The sequence below is a fragment of the Phoenix dactylifera genome, unplaced genomic scaffold (assembly GCF_009389715.1).
Source record: "Phoenix dactylifera cultivar Barhee BC4 unplaced genomic scaffold, palm_55x_up_171113_PBpolish2nd_filt_p 002325F, whole genome shotgun sequence".
In the NCBI taxonomy this organism is placed as follows: domain Eukaryota; kingdom Viridiplantae; phylum Streptophyta; class Magnoliopsida; order Arecales; family Arecaceae; genus Phoenix; species Phoenix dactylifera.
This window is the reverse complement of record NW_024069564.1, coordinates 6172-31531: the sequence shown is the minus strand read 5'-3', so window position 1 is coordinate 31531 and position 25360 is coordinate 6172. Positions and strand designations below refer to the sequence as shown.

Genomic DNA, 25360 nt, shown 5'->3' with positions numbered 1-25360 from the left:
CGGCAAAATCAGCCTGGGTGGCAGCTGGGTTTGGAGTTTGCTCAGCTAGCTGCCTGGCAAGTCCTCTCCCTCTTGCTCCTCTCCTCCGAGCTGCAATATTTGCCAAGACTTCCTCCTCTCTGTTCCTCATTTTCACCTATCAAAAATATTAGCATAATTCAATTAACTAATTTTCTTTCTTTTGAATATGCCGAATTTAATTGAACGAGGATTAACTACCCATTTCTCTTACTATTTTTTTCTTCTTTTTACTCTTGATTAAACCTATTGCTCTGATACCACTAAATGTCACGCCCCAAATCCGGATCATGACACGGCCGTGCTATTGCAATCTTATACACACAATAACACGAAGCCACTTAAAATTTTGTAATGAAAATAAATAGTTTCATTTACTAATGTCATAACATTGTTCATGAAGTTGGAACAGTACAGAGCTTCTAAAATTTAATTATTACATAATATTTTCAGTTACCCCAACCCTAAATAACACCAAGCTCCCTGCTCCTAGTAGTCTTATTCATCTGTAGAAAAAAAAATAGATGAAAAGATATAAGCTACACAGCTCAGTAAGTAACCAGGTACTATCTTATTGGATCAAGTACAATTATGCCAATGCAGTGATTAAAAAGCCAACAGTTGTAGTAAAATAAAACATTTTATAGATGATATACACAAATCAGGTCATAAAGCAATGCATGTTCTATCCATAAAAGTTCATAATCATGATAATGCAAGTCATATAAAAATATTGCCATTTATCCATACTTTATAAAACATACTCTCAGACGGATGTGCTGCTATGGTCACTATAATCCCATGATAGGGCCTGTTAATCTTAGTCGACTAATTCTGTTATTCATTACCAACTTTAACCCGTTGGCAGAGGGCCTGTTATTCTTTGGATGCTAGCTCCAGGGTGTCGACTGGTCTCTATTTCTAGAGGTGGTCATAGCTATTTGAGAGTTCATAAATCATATTCTTTTTCTTTCATAAATCATAATCATCATAAATAGGTTTGAAAATGATAAATGGCATTATATAACTTAAAATGCATAAACATGCCTCAAATATCATTTTTCATACAGTCTAACATAATCATAATTTCATAACTCATACACCATCAAATATTCATGAAGGATGCTCTTTAATCAAATTCATGAATTACATGCAATCATATACTTGATCCTAATTTTGAGAAAATATATCATAACCAATACATTTTTATAATTGTAAATAAACAGTAATTTAAAAACTTTAAGATCAGTGCCAAGGTTACTTACAGCAATATGCTTTCCAATTTCTTACGTCCGGGTGACAAATCCTTGATCACCTAAATAAATCACATAGGGGTCACATTAGTCTCTATTTATTTCATAATTTTCTAATTTATCATAACATGAATTTACTTGCTTGGATCTCAAGTCCAATTTATTTAATTTAAAGCCCTTGGCCTCGATTTAGAGCCAGATTGGGTTCACGTAGGTCAATTGGGTCTTTAATTAAAGAATTGGGCTCGGTTCCTGATTGGGTCTAGCCCTATCGGGTCAATTTGGTCTTCTGATTATGTTATTGGGCTCAATTTCAAGTCCAATTAGGTTTAATTTTGGTCCAGGGTCAATGTGGCTCATCTAGGCTTGAGTCAGGGTCAGCCCAAAGTCAATTCGGTCTCAATTTAGTTAAACTGGTTTTGAATTGGGCTTGATTCATATTCAATTTGGGTCTGCTGAGACTAACTCAGCTTAATTAGGTTCAGACCCAACTCAATTGGGCTTAATTTGGTTCGAATTTAACCCAATTTATAGTTTGGGTTCGTCCGAACTTAGCCCAATCTGACTGGGCTCGGTTTTAGTCAAATTTGGCTAAACCCATTTTTCTTTTCTTTTATTTGGGCCTAACAGGTTCGGACCCGTACTCGGATCAGACCCGTTAGGTCGGACCCGTTAAGGGTCTCTCTTTTTTTTTTTCCTTTCCTTTTCTTTTCTTTTTCTTTTCTTTTTCTTCTTTTCTTCTTTTTCTTTTCTTCCTTCTTCCTTCCCGAACCTTCTTCTCCCATTCTTTCTTCTTTCTTTTTCTTCTCCTCCTCTTCTCTTCTCCCGATTTCTCCTTCCCCCTTTCTTCTCATTTCTTCTCCCATGGAGGGAGGAGGGCGAGCTCGAGAGGCTTGGGAGGAACGGGCAGCGGCCGATGGCGCCCGGCGGCCGGCCTGCGGCGCCCACGGCCACACCCGCGGCCGTGCCCATGGTCGTGCTCGGGGGCGCATCGGCGGCCTGCGGTCGCGTCGGCGTCCCGCGGCCGGCAACCCAAGGCCTGCGACCTGCGGCCGAGGCCGGCGGCCGCGGTTGCGGCTGCGGATCAACCACCAGTAAGTTTTTTTTTTTTCTTTCTTCTCCCGCGGACGGGAGATCGGGCTCGGGGAGGGTCCGAGCCGCAGCCGGCGGCGCTTCCCGGCACCGGCCGCCCTTGCGGCCGCCGCGGCTTACGGCCTCTCTTGCCGCCGCGGCTTGCGGCCGACGCGGCTTGCGGCCGACGCGGCTTGCGGCCATCGCAGCCGGTGCCTGCCGCCATCTTCCTTCCCCCTTTTTTTTTATTTGATTTAATTTCTAAACTAGATATACAAAGAATAACTATGAGTAAGGGCGTTACCTGGTTGAAGAAGAACGTCTGCCTCCTACTCCGGCAATGCGGCCCTTTACTCCGGCGGTGTGGGTCTAACATCGGGTCCTGCCAATCGGAGAGGGTTGTGAGAGAGGGAGACAAACAGTGGAGGAGGAGGATGAACGGGTGGTGAAATGGAAGCCGATCGGGGCTTCTTGTAGCCTCGATCACTGGGGAAGGCGGACGGTTGTAACCGCCCACCATCAGGCATTACGAACGCCTGCACGATGGTGTAATGCCCCCCCTCCGTTTCTCTTGGGAGTGGGGCGGTTATCACATTCTCCCCTCCTTATTAGAATTTCGTCCTCGAAATTTACATACCTGTATTCTCAAAGAGTTGCGGATGTCTTGCTCGCATATCCTCCTCAAGTTCCCATGTGGCCTCTCTCTCCGAATGGTTGCTCCACTAAACTTTCACATAGGGGATGATACGTCGCCTCAGGACCTGCTCCTTATGATCAATGATGCGTAAAGGATACTCTTCATAAATCAGGTCTCTATCAATCTGCAGGGGCTCGTGCTGTACTATATGGCTGGGATCAGGAATGTATCTCCGTAGAAGAGAAACGTGAAAGACATTATGCACACTGGATAACTCTGGTGGCAAAGCGAGTTTGTAAGCAACCTCCCCTACTCTGGAAAGAATCTCAAAGGGTCCAATGTAGCGAGGATTCAATTTACTATGTCTTCCAAATCTTGTAACACCTTTCGAGGGTGAAACTTTTAAGAATACAAAGTCCCCCTCCTGAAATTTCACTTCTCTTCTTTTCTTATCTGCCCAGCTTTTCTGTCTATCTTGAGCTGCCTTGAGCCTTTTCCTGATCAGTAGAATCTTCTTCCTAGCACTTTGAACTAATTCAGGGCCCAACAACTTCTTCTCTCCAACATCATCCCAATGTAGAGGAGACCGACATTTTCTTCCATACAAGGCTTCATAAGGTGCCATCTGAATGCTAGAATGATAACTGTTATTGTAAACAAACTCCACTAGTGATATATGATCATCCCAGCAACCTCCCAGATCAACAGTACTAGTCCGCAGCATATCCTCCAGGGTCTGGATCGTCCTCTCTGACTGACCATCAGTCTGAAGGGTGATAAGCAGTGCTGAGTCTCAGATCAGTACCCATAGCAGTTTGGAAGCTTCTCCAAAATACAGATACAAAGCGGGGGTCCCGATCAGATACAATGCTTACTGGTACCCCATGTAAGCGCACAATATCATCAATATACCTCTGAGCTAGCCTGTCAAGTGAAGTGCCAACCCTAAAGGGTAAAAAGTGAGCTGACTTCGTGAGGCGATCAACAATCACCCATACTGCATCATTCCTCCTTACTGTCCTTGAAAGTCCAGTAACAAAATCCATAGTAATGTGCTCCCATTTCCACTCTGGAATCTCTAGTGGTTTTAGCAAACCAGCCGGCCTCTGATGCTCAGCTTTTACTTGCTGACATACCAAGCACCGAGCTACAAATCCTGCTATCTCTCTCTTCATGCCGTTCCACCAGAAGTGTTCCCGTAAATCTCTATACATTTTAGTGCTGCCGGGATGAATAGAGAAACGAGACTGATGAGCTTCCTCCAGAATCTCTCTTTTTAGATCAGCATCCCTGGGCACACATAATCTACTGCCAAAACGCAGAGTACCATCCGGGTGGATTCGGAGTTTGGGTCGTAACCCTCTCTCCACATCATTTTTAAGCTGACATAAATGTGCATCTGTCTGTTGAGCAGCTTTTATTCTTTCTATCAAGGTAGGTTGCACCAACAAACTAGCCAACATACTTCCAGCACCCTTGGTAATCACCTCGATCTGCATCATATCGAAATCTTTCAAAATCTGCTTCTGAGTGGTAAGCAAAGATATGGAGCCCACTGCTGACTTCCTACTGAGAGCATCTGCCACATCTCCCACTCGCACATGATGGGCTTGCCAAGACCAAAAAAAAAACTTTCAACTTCCATCCAAATTCTATGCGATTCATACTTAGCAAATGAACCGTGTGACCCACGAGTACACCTGCACTTGGGAGCTCAATACTATGCACCTGTTAGGGAAAAAACATAGTGGCTACTACCCAGAAGGAAAATATAATAATTAGTATAAAAGTGTCTCGTTGTGCCCCAGACGCATTTTGTTACATTAGTTAAAGCATATCTAATCCCTCTAAGACTATGCTTAACTTTCTTTTCCTCGCCATGTATCCACAATTATGTTCAAGCCATATCATAGCGACATAATTGGTCGACCGGTGAATACATGTGGTAGATGTAATCAATAATGGTCTTCCTTTCGAACTAATGTATCTTAGTTTCAGATCAACCATTTTCCTAGACATATCCCATAAGGCTAAATTATTTTATCACCATTGGAAACATGCTAAAGTAACGAATATTGATCTGTCACTTTGATAACATCGTTGAAAGTCAAATAGGGTACTGAAAAAAAAGGAGGCTAAATCAGAATGTCATGCCTCAAAGAAAGGAACTCACACAGTGAGGATGCAGGGAATCCATTTATAATCACTCACTTCCTATATGGGTCAAACCAAGCACATGTAGTATGAATTACATGCTATGATGGTCTCTCTGAAAAGAGCATACGTCTATTTGCCAATAATTACCATCATACAGATCTTGACCCAGTTGCAAGCTTACATTATACAAAAACAAACAACTGGTCCAAGTTCTCTATTAGCTCACTATCAACAGCGCCTAATAAAGTACTCGCATCTGGCTATTTAGCCAGGCTAACATGATTGTGGGACTATCATGATTTCGGTCCAAAATTACATATCCATATGTTAGGTGTAGACCTCATCTTGACTCAAGTCAAGGCAACACTTATAATCCCTAAATAAATAAATTTGCTAATTTTAGCTTACCACTGCAATGTCAAACAAGCATATTTTTTTTTATAATGCTTCATTTACAGTGTTTAACATCATAGTGTCTCATCTCAGCTCACTTTCACAGCGCCTGAGGTGGTCGCTTGTGTGAGAAAGCCGACCTGTGCCTGGTGACGTACCTTTTAATATATATGTGTGTTTGTGCTGTATATAAAAAAAAAATTTCCATTCATCCAGGAATAATATAAATTGAAATGAAACAAATATCTATTCATCAATGATAGAGTATTATACATTCAAATCATAGTGATCCTTCACGACGCACTTTCTTACTAAACTCTATGCAATCCCAAAGACTCAACATGAAATAAAAATACATCTCTGGGAATAGGTTTAGTAAAAGGGTCTGCAATCATCAAACGCGTTGAAATATATTTTAGGACCACTTCCTTCTATGCTACTATATCTCTAACAAAATTATTTTTAGTATCAATGTGTTTCGTCCTGCCATGATACTTAGGATCTTTTACATATGCAATGGCAGCTTGACTATCACAATGAACTGTCACGGGTTCTGCAGCACTTACTATTACACCCAAGCTTTGCAGAAATCTTCTAAGCCAAACTGCTTCCCGCACTGTAGCTGAACAAGCAATAAACTCAGCCTCCATCGTACATAAGGCTGTACATGTTTGCTTCTTGCTACGCCAAGAGATAGCACCATTATTAAGCAAGAATACATATCCTGAAGTTGATTTGCGTTCATCCAGATCTCCTGACCAATCAGCATCTGAATAACCACTTAAGCGCAAATTATCTCCTTGATAGCAAAGAGAATAATCTGCAGTGCCTTTGAGATATCTGAGGATCCTTTTGACAGCTTTCCAATGCAACTTTCCAGGATTGGCTTGATAACGGCTCACTAACCCGACAGCATAACATATATCAGGTCGAGTACACATCATGGCATACATCAAACATCCAATAGCATTGGAGTAGGGAACATTAGCCATTTCCCTTTTCTCATCTGGAGTCTTAGGACACATTTTGAGATTCAGGCCTTCGCCTTTTGCTATAGGAGTGTCTATGGGGTTGCAGTTTTGCATATTAAATCGTTTAAGAATCTTTCTAATATAAGTCTCTTGCGACAATGCAAGAAGCCTCTTTGAACGATCCCTAAGAATTTTAACTCCAAGCACATAAGCTGCTTCCCCCATATCCTTCATCTCAAAATTTGAGAACAACCATTTCTTTATGGTAACAACAAACTCCTTATCATTCCCAGCCAACAAAATATCGTCCACATATAATGATAAAATCACGAATTTATCGTGAAAGCCTTTGACATATACACAATGGTCTTCATTGATCATCGTAAACTCATATAAAGTTATAGCTCGATGAAATTTTAAGTACCACTGTCTAGATGATTGTTTTAGGCCATAAATAGATCGCTGGAGCTTGCAAACTTTGTGCTCCTGTCCTTTTACAACAAAACCTACAGGTTGTTCCATGTAGATTTTCTCATCCAATTCTCCATTGAGAAATGCTGTCTTAACATCCATCTGATGTAATTCCAAATCTAAATGTGCAACGATGGCTAGGATAAGGCGAATGGCGGCAAACCTAACTACTGGAGAGAAGGTTTCCTCATAGTCTATACCCTCTTGTTGGGTATATCCTTTTGCCACTAGGCGTGCCTTATATCTTTCAATAGATCCATCTGCCTTTTGCTTAATCTTGAGAACCCATTTGTTCCCAATTGTTTTACGATCTGATGGAAGATCAACCAAGTCCCAGACATGGTTTGCATTCATAGACTCCATTTCTTCCTCCATCGCCTTTTTCCACTCTTCCTTTGCAGTGCATGAGAGAGCCTCTTTAATTGACTTTGGCTCAAAAATATCATGTGAAGCTACCATAAAAGCTTCCCCTTCGATGTCAAAACGACGACGAGGGACAATTTTACGAGCGCTTTTACGCAATTGTAATTCTTGTGGAATCAATCCACTAGTTATTGTGTCGCTCCCACTAGGTCCAAGAGGTTGAGACAATTTCTCAGTCACCTCAACTTGTTGTATAGGTGCGGCACAAACATCAGGATCTTCCACCTCGAAAAATTGGAAATCCTTTATTATCTCACCCTTGCTAGGAAAATCATTCTCTAAGAACGTGACATCTCGTGATTCAATTTCAGTCCAACTTCTATCTGCCTGCTCACTAATGAATACATATCCTTTAGAGTATTTCGAATATCTTATAAAGATACACTTCTTTCCTCTCGGACCCAATTTTCCATATTTGTGAGAGGATTCATGAACATAGGCAGCAGACCCCCTGGGTCGTAAATTATTTAGATCAGGTTTTCTACCTGTCCATAATTCATAGGGTGTTGAAGGGACCGATTTGGAGGGCACACGGTTAAGTATATAGGCTGCAGTTAAAAGAGCATCTCCCCAATATGAAATACGAAGTTTCGCTTGCGCCATCATTGACCTAACCATCTCTAAAAGTGTTCTATTCCTTCTCTCTGCAATACCATTTTGCTACGGAGTTCCAAGAATAGTTAATTGTCGATCTATTCCTTTCTCATCACAAAGCATTTTAAACTGCTCAGATAGATATTCACGCCCACGATCAGTTCTTAGAACTTTAATTATTTTATCTAACTGATTCTCAACCAAAATCAAATATCGTCTAAAGCAATCTAATGCTTCTGGCTTATGGGAGATCAAGTAGACATGACCAAAACGCATGAAGTCATCTATAAAAGTGATGAAATATGAGGCTCCATGCCTCGCCCTCACATTCATTGGACCACAAATATCAGAGTGGATTAATTGCAATGGAGTTTGTGCTCTGGTTCCTTTACCAAATGGTTTTCTAGTTGTTTTTCCAGCTAGGCAATGCTCACAAATGGACAGTTCTATTTTAGCGAGTGAGCCCAAAAGGCCTACTCTAGCTAGTCTATTCATTCTATCTTGTCCAATATACCCTAATCTAGCATGCCACACATCCAGATTATTATTCACATTGCTTGAAGAAGCAATTAAAGAAAAACAGCTATCATCATAATTAACATTAGTACTGTAATCTTCATCCAATACTATAAAACCATCTGATAAATAACCAGAGCCATAATAAGTTGGCCCAAGATACACATCAACATAAATACCATGGAAATTCAAACTATATCCTAAGCTGAGAAGGGCAATTACAGAAACCAAGTTTCGTCGAATATCCAGTGCATAGAGGACATCATGTAGGAGCAAGGTACGACCACCATGTAGTACCAACTTGCAAGTGCCAATACCTTTTACTTCAACTTTAGAATTATCTCCAACATATATCCACCTAGTGCCTGGACTGATTCGTCGATACTCCACAAAAGCTCTTCTGTCTCTAGCTACATGGTCTGTGGCTCCTAAGTCTACAGTCCACATAGGACGTGATTCAGTAAGCAAACAACAGCTAGAAACATAAATATAATTTAATATAATGGAGCTAGGAGATACCTTCTCTCCTGTCTTCGGCTCGGCGCATTCACGAGCGAAGTGACCCGGCTTGCCACAATTATAGCAGCACATCTTGGTCTTGTCCTTCTTTTTACCACCGCGCTTGCCTCTCTTGCGCCGGTTAGCTTTGCCGAATTTATATGCTTGCCCTTTCTCTTTACCCATTTTGAAAGATTTCCATCCTCTCTTTCGCTTAAAACCAGAAGCCTTGCGTGAGCTAGATTCAGCTATATAAGCTAGCCCAGAAGATTTAGCTGCCTCAAGGCGCTCATCTTCCATAAGGAGTTTGTTGTTACCATAAAGAAATGGTTGTTCTCAAATTTTGAGATGAAGGATATGCGGGAAGCAGCTTATGTGCTTGGAGTTAAAATTCATAGGGATCGTTCAAAGAGGCTTCTTGCATTGTCGCAAGAGACTTATATTAGAAAGATTCTTAAACGATTTAATATGCAAAACTGCAACCCCATAGACACTCCTATAGCAAAAGGCGAAGGCCTGAATCTCAAAATGTGTCCTAAGACTCCAGATGAGAAAAGGGAAATGGCTAATGTTCCCTACTCCAATGTTATTGGATGTTTGATGTATGCCATGATGTGTACTCGACCCGATATATGTTATGCTGTCGGGTTAGTGAGCCGTTATCAAGCCAATCCTGGAAAGTTGCATTGGAAAGCTGTCAAAAGGATCCTCAGATATCTCAAAGGCACTGCAGATTATTCTCTATGCTATCAAGGAGATAATTTGCGCTTAAGTGGTTATTCAGATGCTGATTGGTCAGGAGATCTGGATGAACGCAAATCAACTTCAGGATATGTATTCTTGCTTAATAATGGTGCTATCTCTTGGCGTAGCTAGAAGCAAATATGTACAGCCTTATCTACGATGGAGGCTGAGTTTATTGCTTGTTCAGCTACAGTGCAGGAAGCAGTTTGGCTTAGAAGATTTCTGCAAAGCTTGGGTGTAATAGTAAGTGCTGCAGAACCCGTGACAGTTCATTGTGATAGTCAAGCTGCCATTGCATATGTAAAAGATCCTAAGTATCATGGTAGGACGAAACACATTGATACTAAAAATAATTTTGTTAGAGACATAGTAGCACAGAAGGAAGTGGTCCTAAAATATATTTCAACGCGTTTGATGATTGCAGACCCTTTTACTAAACCTATTCCCAGAGACGTATTTTTATCTCATGTTGAGTCTTTGGGATTGCATAGAGTTTAGTAAGAAAGTGCATCGTGAAGGATCACTATGATTTGAATGTATAATACTCTATCATTGATGAATAGATATTTGTTTCATTTCAATTTATATTATTCCTGGATGAATGGAAATTTTTTTTTATATACAGCACAAACACACATATATATTAAAAGGTACGTCACCAGGCACAGGTCGGCTTTCTCGCACAAGCAACCACCTCAGGCGCTGTGAAAGCGAGCTGGATGAGACACTATGATGTTAAACACTGTAAATGAAGCATTATAAAAAAAAATATATGCTTGTTTGACATTGCAGTGGTAAGCTAAAATTAGCAAATTTATTTATTTAGGGATTATAAGTGTTGCCTTGACTTGAGTCAAGATGAGGTCTACACCTAACATATGGATATGTAATTTTGGACCGAAAACATGATAGTCCCACAATCATGTTAGCCTGGATAAATAGCCAGATGCGAGTACTTTATTAGGCGCTGTTGATAGTGAGCTAATAGAGAACTTGGACCAGTTGTTTGTTTTTGTATAATGTAAGCTTGCAACTGGGTCAAGATCTGTATGATGGTAATTATTGGCAAATAGACGTATGCTCTTTTCAGAGAGACCATCATAGCATGTAATTCATACTACATGTGCTTGGTTTGACCCATACAGGAAGTGAGTGATTATAAATGGATTCCCTGCATCCTCACTGTGTGAGTTCCTTTCTTTGAGGCATGACATTCTGATTTAGCCTCCTTTTTTTTTCAGTGCCCTATTTGACTTTCAACGATGTTATCAAAGTGACAGATCAATATTCGTTACTTTAGCATGTTTCCAATGGTGATAAAATAATTTAGCCTTATGGGATATGTCTAGGAAAACGGTTGATCTGAAACTAAGATACATTAGTTCGAAAGGAAGACCATTATTGATTACATCTACCACATGTATTCACCGGTCGACTAATTATGTCGCTATGATATGGCTTGAACATAATTGTGGATACATGGCGAGGAAAAGAAAGTTAAGCATAGTCTTAGAGGGATTAGATATGCTTTAACTAATGTAACAAAAGGCGTCTGGGGCACAACGAGACACTTTTATACTAATTATTATATTTTCCTTCTGGGTAGTAGCCACTATGTTTTTTCCCTAGCAGGTGCATAGTATTGAGCTCCCAAGTGCAGGTGTACTCGTGGGTCACACGGTTCATTTGCTAAGTATGAATCACATAGAATTTGGATGGAAGTTGAAAGTTTTTTTTTTGGTCTTGGCAAGCCCATCCTGTGGTTTAGTTGGGCCGCCCATGCTGGGCTAGCCTGACCAAATCTTTTAACCAACATGATCCAAGTTTGAATTTAAAGAGGGAGTAGTTATAAGATAGAAGAAACTACCGGGTAGTTTTTTCCTCTCTCATTCCCTCTCTTATCTGCATACAATTGACATTTTATAATACTAGAAAAGAAAGAGAGGAACAAGAGGGAAGGGCTCTAAGCAAGAAATTAACTTTCTTCCATCTTATCTTTGCAAAAGCATTTGAACGGTGATTGGTGTGTTCTTTCCATTGTGATTGAACATTTGGCCTGAGTATTTTATTGGAAGAGATTATTCACGTGATTCAACCTCTAGATCCTGGAAAATTATTTTCTTTTGGTATTCCTTCAGGTAATTCTTAAAACCTGAAATTCTTTTATATAGATATACATCATTTTTTCAGATTATCAATGTGGTTCGGCGTCAGTAGTGTCGTCGGTGCCGGCATCTTTGTCCTTACCGGCCAGGAGGCCCATGATGCCGCCGGGCCACCTGTGGTGCTCTCCTATGTTGTCTCTGGTGTTGCTGCCATGCTGTCGGTTCTATGTTACACCGAGTTTGCTGTGGAAATCCCAGTAGCAGGTTTGGCGTAAATATATATTGTCCTTTTTGTGTTGAATACCACATGGAGATATATGTTGAATTAACGTTTGTGCAGAATTTATGCTTTTCCTTGCTTTTCTTTTTAATCTATTTTGAAACGAGTTCTTCTTTGCAACCAAAAGATTTCATAATTAAGCAATTTGAAAACAAAAGGCTGTTTATACTAGTTCCATTTTTCGTCTTTGATTATTGAAAACGAAAGCAGAAAACAAAGCAATACCAAGCCGGCTCTTTTAAAAGGTTTAGGAAATCTTAGAGAAGATAAGCTCTTGAAGATGGCAATATTCTTTGCCTGTTATTGACAATTACGGCTAATTCATGTTTCCATTAACTTTTGGTAACACTCGTCGCTTGTGTTTTGTCTGTCTTTCTTCATAGTTAAGCTTCGTTTTGCACACAATTTAAGAATTTAATATGGACTTATCATCAAGACACTACAAAAGAAAGGATATCTCCCGGCGCTTTTTTTGGTCTCTCCCGATGCTTTTAAGCATCGGCGAATTTCCAGCCCACGCATCGCAAAGCGTGGCTCAGACGTCGGGCAGGTGGGCGTGGGTCGGGTTTAACCCGACGCGTCAAAAAAGCGTCGTCGCTCTATGCCGACGCTTTTAAGCGTCGTTCATTTTATACAAACCCGACGCTTAAAAGCGTCGGCGTACTTGAACCGACGCTTCCCACCGTATTTGTGTTGGACTATGCCGACGCTTTTAAGCGTCGTTCATTTTATACAAACCCGACGCTTAGAAGCGTCGGCGTACTTCAACCCACGCTTCCCACCGTATTTTGTGTTGGACTATGCCGACGCTTAAAAGCGTCGGTTTATGCTACTTGACCGACGCAATAAAGCGTCGTTAAACATCAAACCTATGGGTTGCGAACTTCTGGTAGTTGTGAACTTGAGGTTTGCTTTCTCTGTCTCTATATTGAAGACCACCAGCATCTTCACCATCCAAGGCTGATGGGTTAGTGATAGTCAACTTTAAAGACCACGCAATAGCACGTATCTAGTAGGATAGTGATTACGGGTATCGATCCACAGGGATTGGGGTATAGTTGTTTTTCTTAAAATAAAAATATTTAAAATGATCAATTTGTGAAGACTATTAAACTAAGCAATTTAATAAAAGAAAATGCAATTAAAGGGATATCAATTTGGGAGAACCTAGGGCAAGGAATTCACCACTAACATCAGAACAAGGGTTATTTATATTTTATTTCGTTCTTGGGTTAACATGCAAATTGGCTACAAGCCTAATAAGCATTTAAATAAAAATTCACAAAAGTAATTTGGGCATAATCCATCTTCGGTTGGCATGAAATATCTACCCTAATCTAAGGTGGTGGCACATCGCATCTTCCCTAAGCATGGACTATCTTATATTTACTTAGTGATCATGAAGATCAGTTGTATAAACATCATATTTAAAATCACAGAAATTAAATATGAAATGAAATAAAATATTCATTAAAAGCAGAATAAGGTTTATACAACTCCAAGAATAGAAATTAAAAATATAAAAACCCTTGGCCCTTTGTTAGGGCTACATCCGGCCCTGGAGAAGAAATTAGCCCTGCATGGAGTTGGAGACGGTAGCAGCAGCACAGCAGCGGGCTCCCATCTCTCCCTTCATGATCAGCTTCCTTTCTTCCTCCTTCCTTCTTTCTCCTTTGAAATATTTTTAAAATAGCCAAGCCTCTCTCCCTCTTTATTCTTGTGGGAACTCAACCTGAGAAGAGCCGAAGAGGAGTGGATCCCCCCGGTGGGGAAGAGGAATGGGGGCAGTCCCCTCCCCTGGTGGGGAAGAGGAGGAATGCCCTTCCAAGAAAACCTCTCCTCCTTTTATAGACTCGGCATCCTCTCTCTCTCTTCCCTGTTTCACGTCGCGATAAGGATGGATGGCTGCAGGATGAGGCTGAGAGATTTCTGGGATTGGAGCTTATCCGGGAGGATACCGTTGGGATCAATCTGGAACCGTGGTGAGTAGCTAGACAGGTGGTTCTCATCCAGAAGTTGGGAAAGACGCGTGGGGTGAGACGTGGAAGGATATCTTGTTGGAAGATGAATGGAGTTCGTCCGGAATGACGCGGAAAACAGGGGATTCGAAAGAAGATTGATTCGTGGGATCGGCAGCTTGGGCATTGAATCAGGAAGTGAAGTTCAGATGTTGGGACTCTGTTCCGAAGTAGGAGAAGGCTGTGAAGGTTGATCTCCTCCGCAGATAATGGGAAATGGTTGGGAAGAAGTGATGAACCGTGAGCAGGATGCAGGGGAATTTAGCTGGGACATCCGTGGGATAAGGATGCAATCCATGATAGAGTTAATCCGAACAGGATAGAAGGAAGAAATTCGGGAACTGGGAGTTTAGATCAATCCGGAAGAAGCTATAGGAGGAAGCAACCGATTCGTGAGGCAGTTGAGATGAAGCTCGCAATTATTAATTTGGGCTTCGTTCCGCTGAAGCAGGGGGAAGTTGGAAACCAATCCGAACGGGAGGAAGAAACCAATGGATTCGTGAGCTGGGGTTGGTTGGCAGATGGGTCTCGGAAGGGCCTTGAATCGCGGACGGCTTCTAGTTTGTAGGGAAGATCGGTTGCTCTGTTTTGAGGCTGGGAAGCTAGATCAATGCATGGGTTTAATCCGCACGCGGCTGGGAATGGATAAGGACGATTACTAACGGGATGATGGCTGAGAAGAAATGAGATGAGCCGTTGCTACTGATCCGCGGATGCACTGGAAACAGGGGATAAACTTGGATTCGGCTGGCAGTTTAGATGAAGAAGGGGAGTTGGGATGAACTCACGGAAAAGGAAATCCGTGAGCTACTCTGTTCTTTTCTTCCGTGAAGGCTGGGATTTAGTGGGAGGATTGAATGGTTGAGATGCTCACGGGATGAAGAAGCTGGGAGGTCGTCCTTGAATCGCGGACGGGAGAGAAGCTGGAAGACGTGATGAAGATGGCCTGAGCTTATGGGTGGTTAGCTGGGTTCGGAAGAGGGATGATGTGGAGTTCGGGAGGATGAAGCAGATGGGAGCTTCTAATCCGTTAGCTGCTAGCTGGGAGAAGGGAATCGGATCCATGCGGCTGATGGAAGGGATGTGTGAGCAGATCTCGGAGGAAGAAAGCGGACGATGAAGACGCTGGGAGATGATCACGGAATAGGATTTGTTCCGCTGGAAACAGAGGAGCTGGGAGGTTTGGGAGTTCGTTGCTGGGAGAACACGGGAGAAGGGGAGGATGTTCGGTTCGGTTGAAATGAAATGAGCTTGGGATGGGTTCTGTTTTATTTTTTTATTTTTTGGATGAGGGAGAGTGACATGGAGGCTGGGAAATCGGAGGATTTTGTTTGGATACGGGAGAAGAGAAGTTAAGTTAGTTTTGTTAACGGAGAGGAGTTGGGGGTTGTGTTTAGAGATGGAATAAGGATGAGTTGAGGCTTTGAGATCCATGCAACTAGATGATATACTTTGAGATATGAGAAACAAATAATTGAAGGGATTTTATTAAAATAGGATCATGTGGCAAAAGAGTTGGGTGACTGAATCAGAGGGTCTTGATTTGCGGGATGCATGCGATTTGGGTTCAGAAATCATCCTAAATCAATTCGACTTGACCTGCATCCATTAGACTCAACCATTAAATAATTAAATCAACTCGAATTACTTCTGATAATTATTAAAATGCAATGATGATGATAACACATATTTTATGGTTAACTTGACAAAATATGTGAATTAAAATAATGATAAGTGCTATGAATAAGATATTAATTTATGCATTATTTAGCACTTATCACACCCCCCAACCTACATTTTGCTAGTCCTCGAGCAAAATAAAAAAAAACTAACTCACTTTCGCAGGAATCGCGATTGCATTTACCGTATGCAATAAGGCTTTAAACCCCTAGGTGGCCCTAGTGGACGAGTTTTGTCTCGTGAGGGTTTCCGGCTCAGATACCCACAAACTGCAGTCGAAAGAATTTATTTTATTGATTTATAAAATCTAATTTCAAATGCATAAGTGCCAATAATTTCAAAAGCACACAAAGTTTTATTACTAAGTCAGCCCAAATCCTAGGTCAAGATGCAACTTAAGTTGAAGTAATTAAGTTTCCGTTAGAGAGTTGTAAGGCTAATTTATACTCGGGTGCTCGGTGATATCTGGACCATACACAAGCTAAGGCTTTAGATTTTCCAAAATACTGCTAAAGCTAGTAGCTTCCAAGAATTGGTCAGATAAGACCTAATCACTGATTCAAAATCATCCTACCTTGCAGGATTTCGAGAGTTGTGGATGTTTACTTTAATACCTCATGGGCTTTATCTGTAATATTCCAGTTTACTTGAATTTTTACAACGACGGCTTTCACACTATCGTCTTTTTCAAGGTCAATATTATTTTCTTTTTCTTTCTTTTTTTTTTTGATTTTGATATTTTTTTTTTGATTTTGTATTTATAAATAAATTATGCACTTTTACTCTTGTAATGATTCCTCCGTGTAGTGAGCACTCAGTCAACACTCCCACACCAGATGGCGTAAGGTGTTGGGCATCAAGATTCCCCTACGGACCTATGCTCGGGTTCCTCATTACAAGCCCGCTGACCTTTGACAATAGGTAGCCCTTTTCGATGTACCTGACTAAATTCACTCTTTTTTTTTTTTTGACTTACTCCTGACTAGTTATTGGGCTTTTTTTTTTTTAATAAATATGGGATAATAGTGAATTAGATAGGAATGATTCATCAGGACTCAAGGTTGCTACTAGACTTAGCAACATAATGTTGAACCTAATCCTTAGAAGTGCAGGCCATGTGTGTTGTGAAATTCCAAAGTAAAAATTATCTTACAACTCGCTAAAAGAATATTTAATAAAAAGAACTCAAATTGACTTACTCCTGACTAGTTATTGGGCTTTTTAGATTTTATATACTTTGTTTTATATACTTTGTGTGATTATCATTTCAGCACTAAGGCATAGAAATTAGGTTTTTTTTTTTTCGAAATTCACTTTTTTTTTCTTTTTTTTTTTGAAATTCACTTAAAAATGTGAAAATGCGAAAAATTCGAATCCTATACCCCCCAACATAGATCAGACATTGTCCTCAATGTTTTTTTTTTTTTTGAAATTTTTTTTGAATATTATTATTATTATTTTTATTGTTTTATATATTTTTTTGGACGAAAATATGATGCATATGGAGGATAGAAGCATTTTACCGTAGTTGCATCAGTAATATGAGGGATCCTGTAAAAAAAAATGCGACAAGAAAGTATGCAAAAATAACCAACGAGAATTAGGTTGCCTCCCAACAAGCGCTAAGTTTAACGTCTTCAGCCAGACGCAGCGCATCCTTATCAAATCGTACCGGGTATAGTTGATTCTAATGTTCTGATTTCAGCTCGAATATTCCTAAGGGTCCGTTCTATTTCAGGGTCAAAAGATAATAGTTTACCCTAGCATGCACCAATACTCTTCTGATCAGTCACGTACAGTCAAGCATGCACTAAAAGAAAAACACGTCAAATCCTTGTATTTGCCCTAAAATCACTAGACAGCTCCTAACTGTTTTGAAGAGGGCACCTAAGCCTCCAATCCGGTCTAATGAACTTAGTTGACCAGGTAAGCTCCCAGGTAAGTGGAGGGGTCCACGATGCGTTTGCAAAGGTCCCACTTAAAACCCACTTGCCTCGAACAGATGAACTGTCTCCCTTAAAGGGACAAAGCTTGCCTAGACATCAACTAAGCCACAGAGCGAAATTAGTGCAACTTTCGGTGATCTTCGTCCTATTGAGCTCGAATGTCCCTAGAGGCCAACGTCTAATTGATTTTAATTAAGGTGAAAGCTATGTGAGAATTGATTCACCTAATTTGGGCAAGAATCTGGTGATGAAATCCAGTTCTTATCTTGTTGGGGTGATTGCCCTTACTATGTGCGGATTAATTGGTGTATGTGTATCAAGCATGCATTCACACTTTTGCTAAAATTAAAATCAAACAATCACCACAAAAGGGAATTAATTTAAATAAGAAAGGTTTAGAGGTTACCAAAGGAAATTTTTCTAGCAATTTTTAAAGCAAACCTTTACAGCATTCCTTTTCCGATAGTTCCCTTTTTGATCGCCCCGGATTTTCTTTTCGATTCCTGATCAAGAAAAATCAAAAATTAGTAAGAGAGAGAAATGAGATAAAAAAAAGTAACAAAAATAGAAAATATTTTTATTTTATTTTAGATATATATATTTTTTTTTAAAAGTTTTTTTTTTAATAAAAAGAAAAACAACTATGCTACCAATCCCCGGCAACGGCGCCAAAAATTGATAGTCAACTTTAAAGACCACGCAATAGCACGTATCTAGTAGGATAGTGATTACGGGTATCGATCCACAGGGATTGGGGTATAGTTGTTTTTCTTAAAATAAAAATATTTAAAATGATCAATTTGTGAAGACTATTAAACTAAGCAATTTAATAAAAGAAAATGCAATTAAAGGGATATCAATTTGGGAGAACCTAGGGCAAGGAATTCACCACTAACATCAGAACAAGGGTTATTTATATTTTATTTCGTTCTTGGGTTAACATGCAAATTGGCTACAAGCCTAATAAGCATTTAAATAAAAATTCACAAAAGTAATTTGGGCATAATCCATCTTCGGTTGGCATGAAATGTCTACCCTAATCTAAGGTGGTGGCACATCGCATCTTCCCTAAGCATGGACTATCTTATATTTACTTAGTGATCATGAAGATCAGTTGTATAAACATCATATTTAAAATCACAGAAATTAAATATGAAATGAAATAAAATATTCATTAAAAGCAGAATAAGGTTTATACAACTCCAAGAATAGAAATTAAAAATATAAAAACCCTTGGCCCTTTGTTAGGGCTACATCCGGCCCTGGAGAAGAAATTAGCCCTGCATGGAGTTGGAGACGGTAGCAGCAGCACAGCAGCGGGCTCCCATCTCTCCCTTCATGATCAGCTTCCTTTCTTCCTCCTTCCTTCTTTCTCCTTTGAAATATTTTTAAAATAGCCAAGCCTCTCTCCCTCTTTATTCTTGTGGGAACTCAACCTGAGAAGAGCCGAAGAGGAGTGGATCCCCCCGGTGGGGAAGAGGAATGGGGGCAGTCCCCTCCCCTGGTGGGGAAGAGGAGGAATGCCCTTCCAAGAAAACCTCTCCTCCTTTTATAGACTCGGCATCCTCTCTCTCTCTTCCCTGTTTCACGTCGCGATAAGGATGGATGGCTGCAGGATGAGGCTGAGAGATTTCTGGGATTGGAGCTTATCCGGGAGGATACCGTTGGGATCAATCTGGAACCGTGGTGAGTAGCTAGACAGGTGGTTCTCATCCAGAAGTTGGGAAAGACGCGTGGGGTGAGACGTGGAAGGATATCTTGTTGGAAGATGAATGGAGTTCGTCCGGAATGACGCGGAAAACAGGGGATTCGAAAGAAGATTGATTCGTGGGATCGGCAGCTTGGGCATTGAATCAGGAAGTGAAGTTCAGATGTTGGGACTCTGTTCCGAAGTAGGAGAAGGCTGTGAAGGTTGATCTCCTCCGCAGATAATGGGAAATGGTTGGGAAGAAGTGATGAACCGTGAGCAGGATGCAGGGGAATTTAGCTGGGACATCCGTGGGATAAGGATGCAATCCATGATAGAGTTAATCCGAACAGGATAGAAGGAAGAAATTCGGGAACTGGGAGTTTAGATCAATCCGGAAGAAGCTATAGGAGGAAGCAACCGATTCGTGAGGCAGTTGAGATGAAGCTCGCAATTATTAATTTGGGCTTCGTTCCGCTGAAGCAGGGGGAAGTTGGAAACCAATCCGAACGGGAGGAAGAAACCAATGGATTCGTGAGCTGGGGTTGGTTGGCAGATGGGTCTCGGAAGGGCCTTGAATCGCGGACGGCTTCTAGTTTGTAGGGAAGATCGGTTGCTCTGTTTTGAGGCTGGGAAGCTAGATCAATGCATGGGTTTAATCCGCACGCGGCTGGGAATGGATAAGGACGATTACTAACGGGATGATGGCTGAGAAGAAATGAGATGAGCCGTTGCTACTGATCCGCGGATGCACTGGAAACAGGGGATAAACTTGGATTCGGCTGGCAGTTTAGATGAAGAAGGGGAGTTGGGATGAACTCACGGAAAAGGAAATCCGTGAGCTACTCTGTTCTTTTCTTCCGTGAAGGCTGGGATTTAGTGGGAGGATTGAATGGTTGAGATGCTCACGGGATGAAGAAGCTGGGAGGTCGTCCTTGAATCGCGGACGGGAGAGAAGCTGGAAGACGTGATGAAGATGGCCTGAGCTTATGGGTGGTTAGCTGGGTTCGGAAGAGGGATGATGTGGAGTTCGGGAGGATGAAGCAGATGGGAGCTTCTAATCCGTTAGCTGCTAGCTGGGAGAAGGGGAATCGGATCCATGCGGCTGATGGAAGGGATGTGTGAGCAGATCTCGGAGGAAGAAAGCGGACGATGAAGACGCTGGGAGATGATCACGGAATAGGATTTGTTCCGCTGGAAACAGAGGAGCTGGGAGGTTTGGGGAGTTCGTTGCTGGGAGAACACGGGAGAAGGGGAGGATGTTCGGTTCGGTTGAAATGAAATGAGCTTGGGATGGGTTCTGTTTTATTTTTTTATTTTTTGGATGAGGGAGAGTGACATGGAGGCTGGGAAATCGGAGGATTTTGTTTGGATACGGGAGAAGAGAAGTTAAGTTAGTTTTGTTAACGGAGAGGAGTTGGGGGTTGTGTTTAGAGATGGAATAAGGATGAGTTGAGGCTTTGAGATCCGTGCAACTAGATGATATACTTTGAGATATGAGAAACAAATAATTGAAGGGATTTTATTAAAATAGGATCATGTGGCAAAAGAGTTGGGTGACTGAATCAGAGGGTCTTGATTTGCGGGATGCATGCGATTTGGGTTCAGAAATCATCCTAAATCAATTCGACTTGACCTGCATCCATTAGACTCAACCATTAAATAATTAAATCAACTCGAATTACTTCTGATAATTATTAAAATGCAATGATGATGATAACACATATTTTATGGTTAACTTGACAAAATATGTGAATTAAAAATAATGATAAGTGCTATGAATAAGATATTAATTTATGCATTATTTAGCACTTATCAGTTAGAACGAGGAACTCGTTGCATGGCAGTTCTTCTTGCAGTCCTCCAGACAGGTGGGCATGCTGTATTTTCATCCAGAACAAAAAGATTTCTAGAAACAAGTGGATCAGTGGAACCATCTTTGAGTATTTCAATTTGAACAGGGTGTCCTATAATTGCTTTGCCATTCAATCTGCTCATCAGAGAAACCAGAGGAACATGCTCACCTTGATAACTTGCTTGAACCTTCAAATCCACATCAAACAGCATAGGCCTCGTCCTGTCACTGAGACGAGCAGCATAAACTGTCTCATAACACTCGTCAGAATCTTCCTGGTATGCCCTACGAGCCACATGATATGGGCCTCCAGATTTCCAGACTGATGGGGAAATCATATGAGAATCATTGTCAGAATCTTTGAAGCTAATGTGACTTCTCCCACGATCTCTAGCTGCTTTCAGAACAGAGGAATATCTTCGATTACCATACCCAGTCAATTCTGCACCACCCACATCCTTACCAATCAAATCAACTTCATCACGAGCATAGTTAAACCTCATACATGAATCAACATAAATTACATAAATTACACTAGTCATCAGATCGCACTATTTCTCCAAATCAACATAAATTACATGGTTCATAGATATATTATATAAAGTATCATTTGGTTGAAGAGACATAGTTTGCCAAGAAGCACATCCATCATGGAGGCTAGACATGGAAAGCAAGCACGTGTTACCTTAAAAACTAAGATTTACCAACAATCAGTGCAGCAGTAGCTCTGTTCCACTGCTTCCAACACTAATTATAACAAGGTATGCATTTCTACACCACTGGGATTAGTAAGATAGAACAAGAAGTTCCGTACAGATGACACAAAACATTTAGTCTACGAATACATAAACCATCAAAGTAGCTTCCAAAAATTCCTGTGGCTTACTTCCACAGCTTACTTCCACTGCAACACCCCCCATGCTTACTTCCACAGCTTAACAGACTTGTCATGGCTAGCAGAGGCCACCATTCCTGTGGCTTGTGACTGTGCCAATGCTGCAATAAGACCTTCGTGTGCCTGGACCGTCATGGTTTGGTTCTCTATCACATTCCACAGCTCCAAAGACTGCAAGAATTGAAAGAATACAGAACAAAAATTAGCAAAAGCACACAATCAAGTAAAATGCAAACGATCAAGATTGCTGGCCAGCAAAATAGAACCACAAGAATGATCTATCAGGTTTCTCATGTATGACAAGTAGCCCTGCTAACCATCGAAGAAGAACAAGAGGAAGAAAAGCAAAATCTACAGTTTACTTTCATGAAGAAGATGTATTCCAGTTACCTCATCTAGATCGTGGGAGTCAAGTCGTCCAGCCGGACTGCCTGTCCTGAAACCATGTTCCTGTCAAGTCAACATAGAACATACTAATTAAAGTCCTTTCCAAGATCTATACCCGATCATACTGCAACAACCGCCGCTGTTTTTTTAGTACCAAAAGCCTGCCCAATATTTTCAATAACTGCGGCTCCCAGTCCAACATGTAAAGCAGAAGAAAGCATACCTTCCTTCCGGCCGAGCAAACAGTAGGATTACCCAATACAAATTGTTCCCATTATCTAAAGTTTCAGAGAATGAAATCAAAGTTTACCCAGCAAATATTTGCATGTTGCCAGTGAATCATGCACAAGAAAGGATGACCATCTTACTGTTCAATTATGAAGCACCATGGTTACAATTCCAAACATTATAGCAACATCTCTATCATTCTTGAATCACACATAAAGTTTAGCCTGCATCTATAATACAGATTCCTCTACAAATGTAGCATCGAGAGCTGTGTACAGAGACATGTACAGACTCAATGATACTGGACTTGGGTCCCAAATAATTATTGCATCCTTTTACATACTTGGGAGTCAGAACTCCCTATCTGGGAAGAGAATGGGAGCAATTAGAGACCAGATGTAGAGAGCTGCTGTGGCCCACCCAGTCACAATCCTGACCCACACAGAGGGCCACCCAACATCAACAAGCTTACCACTTTCACCAACGGACGTGGACCAGCCAGTAAGAAGCATAGCCGAGTACATGCTGGCAAGGGAGAAAAATGAGGTGGAAGAAGGAATATGAATAGGAGACAGGCTTAGCCTCATCCTTCTTCCTGTCTTCCTGCTCCTCTACCTTGTCAAAAGGAAGCAAAGGCCTCTCAGAGCCTACACCAGGTGGAACACAGGAAACATCGAGCACATGTCAAAGGTCATCTAGAAAACTGAAGTCAATCAGTGAAGTATGTTTACAAATCAAAGATTGAATACAGACTGACACATACACTAACCTCGATCATTACATGAATCACCTTCATTTACCACAACAGTACCATGTAAACCATATAAGAAAGTTGTATTGCAATCAAAAAATGCCAGTTTGCAAAGTGATCATAAAGCAAATTAAACAAAATTAACCACCTAAAATATGGCATACAACTTAAATTTCTATAACTAACAAATGCATGTTTTTTAGCTGGATGATGCCAATTCAATACTTCAATTGATCAAGCAATAGTAATACGTGTTAAAAATTCTCACCCTGCAAATCCACTATGGATTAACTCAGCATTACTGGGGATGCTGGACCTGTACCAAGTAGCAGCAAATGATCCATGTCAGTCACTAATTTGCAGAGAAAAGAGCGAGAAGACTTGTCAATAGTGCAAGGGTTATACCATTATACCAGTAATGGGACCGGTCTATTGGCCCTGGAGCCCGTTAGGACCTAAAATGGAGTGGAGTGTCTAGATAGTGTTTCTTCCTTTGGCTGAGGTTGACCGAATCTGCATTATCTATCTTAAACCGATCAAACTCTACAAACTAATTGTTATACATAAGATTTTGGAAACCATGTTCCTGTCAAGTCAACATAGAACATACTAATTAAAGTCCTTTCCAAGATCTATACTTATCAAAGTTCTGGCATAATCGTATTTTGGAAATTGAGGTAAGTATCAAAAAAAAAATTTAAAACAATCTAAAAACATTCATCTCAAAATCGTAAGTACACAATCTACGATGTATCAAGAGTCGACGGCATCATCATCTCTACGAGTAGATGAAGTATCAGCAACCTACAAGAAAAAAAATACTTTAGAAACTAAAAATACGAAAGTCATCACGCTCATACAAGAATACATTATAATTATATAAAATATTCAAATATATTTAGTTATGTACCGGAGGAGCAAATCTCTGCAAAAAAGATGAAATATGGTCAAGCTGATCCTGCAAAGATTGTATCTTCAACTCTTGGCTCTGCTTCAACTCCGCCATAATCAGTCATATGACTCTGCCTCATCTCCTCTATCCTTGTCTCATATGACTGCTTTATCTGTGCCATCTCTGTCTTCAAACTACAAACCTCTGCAGTGCTAGTACCTTGTCTGGCATCTTGGGTATATCGGCTCACTGCAGACAGCTGAGTGGGGGTAACTCCAATACCGGTAACCCCTCACCCGACCATAACGTTCTGGGCCCATCAATTCTGCATAGACCTGAGCCTCGACGCGACTGGCCGCGTCGGATGATGATGACTCCCCGACGCGCCTCTGAAATGAGATTTGTAGCTCTTTCCTATATCTCTCTCAAAAAAATAAACAGTCACATTAATAATTTAAAAGGAAGTAAAATTAATAATTATGATCAAATAAAAAAATGAATACATACACTATAATCTCTCGACTCGTCCCGGACAAAGCTGCCATCTCGGTGAGTGTGGGTCATCTTATAAAACTCTACCTCACCAGGCCTCCCTTCCATGCTCTACTATCTACACATACGGAAAGTATATGGGGCAAACTATATATCATGATACGTGCTATATGTTTAGTAGAGTTTCAAATAGTTTTCAAAAGAACTTACGAATTTAATTTCTACGTCTCGCATAACTCTTTGAGCCTGAAGTATGAGGAACTGCTTGCGATGCTCGTGCAGCTCTACCAATATTAGAATATGTCTGCCAAAATAAAAGCACACAGTATAATATGATTCAATGTATATATTTGCAATCTATATTAATAATAAAGATAATAGAAGATATTGAAACAATA

The 25360-nt window shown here is 40.8% G+C and overlaps 1 protein-coding gene and 2 long non-coding RNA genes across 3 annotated transcripts; all 3 read right to left on the bottom strand.

Annotated features, from left to right (window-relative positions):
* Positions 1 to 12972: 12972 nt before the first annotated feature.
* On the bottom strand, positions 12973 to 21820 carry LOC120109527. Its single transcript, XM_039123262.1, has 2 exons — positions 21282 to 21820; positions 12973 to 13099 (listed from the first exon to the last, which is right to left on the bottom strand). The coding sequence occupies exons 1-2, from the start codon at positions 21818 to 21820 to the stop codon at positions 12988 to 12990; spliced, it is 651 nt and encodes a 216-aa protein (XP_038979190.1). The 3' UTR covers positions 12973 to 12987.
* A 164-nt stretch (positions 21821 to 21984) lies between these two features.
* On the bottom strand, positions 21985 to 23466 carry LOC120109528. Its single transcript, XR_005510380.1, has 2 exons — positions 22603 to 23466; positions 21985 to 22383 (listed from the first exon to the last, which is right to left on the bottom strand). It is a non-coding gene; the product is annotated as an uncharacterized LOC120109528 (long non-coding RNA).
* Positions 23467 to 24117: 651 nt separating this feature from the next.
* LOC120109529 lies at positions 24118 to 24549 on the bottom strand. Its single transcript, XR_005510381.1, has 2 exons — positions 24489 to 24549; positions 24118 to 24382 (listed from the first exon to the last, which is right to left on the bottom strand). It is a non-coding gene; the product is annotated as an uncharacterized LOC120109529 (long non-coding RNA).
* Between the last annotated feature and the right edge of the window lie 811 nt (positions 24550 to 25360).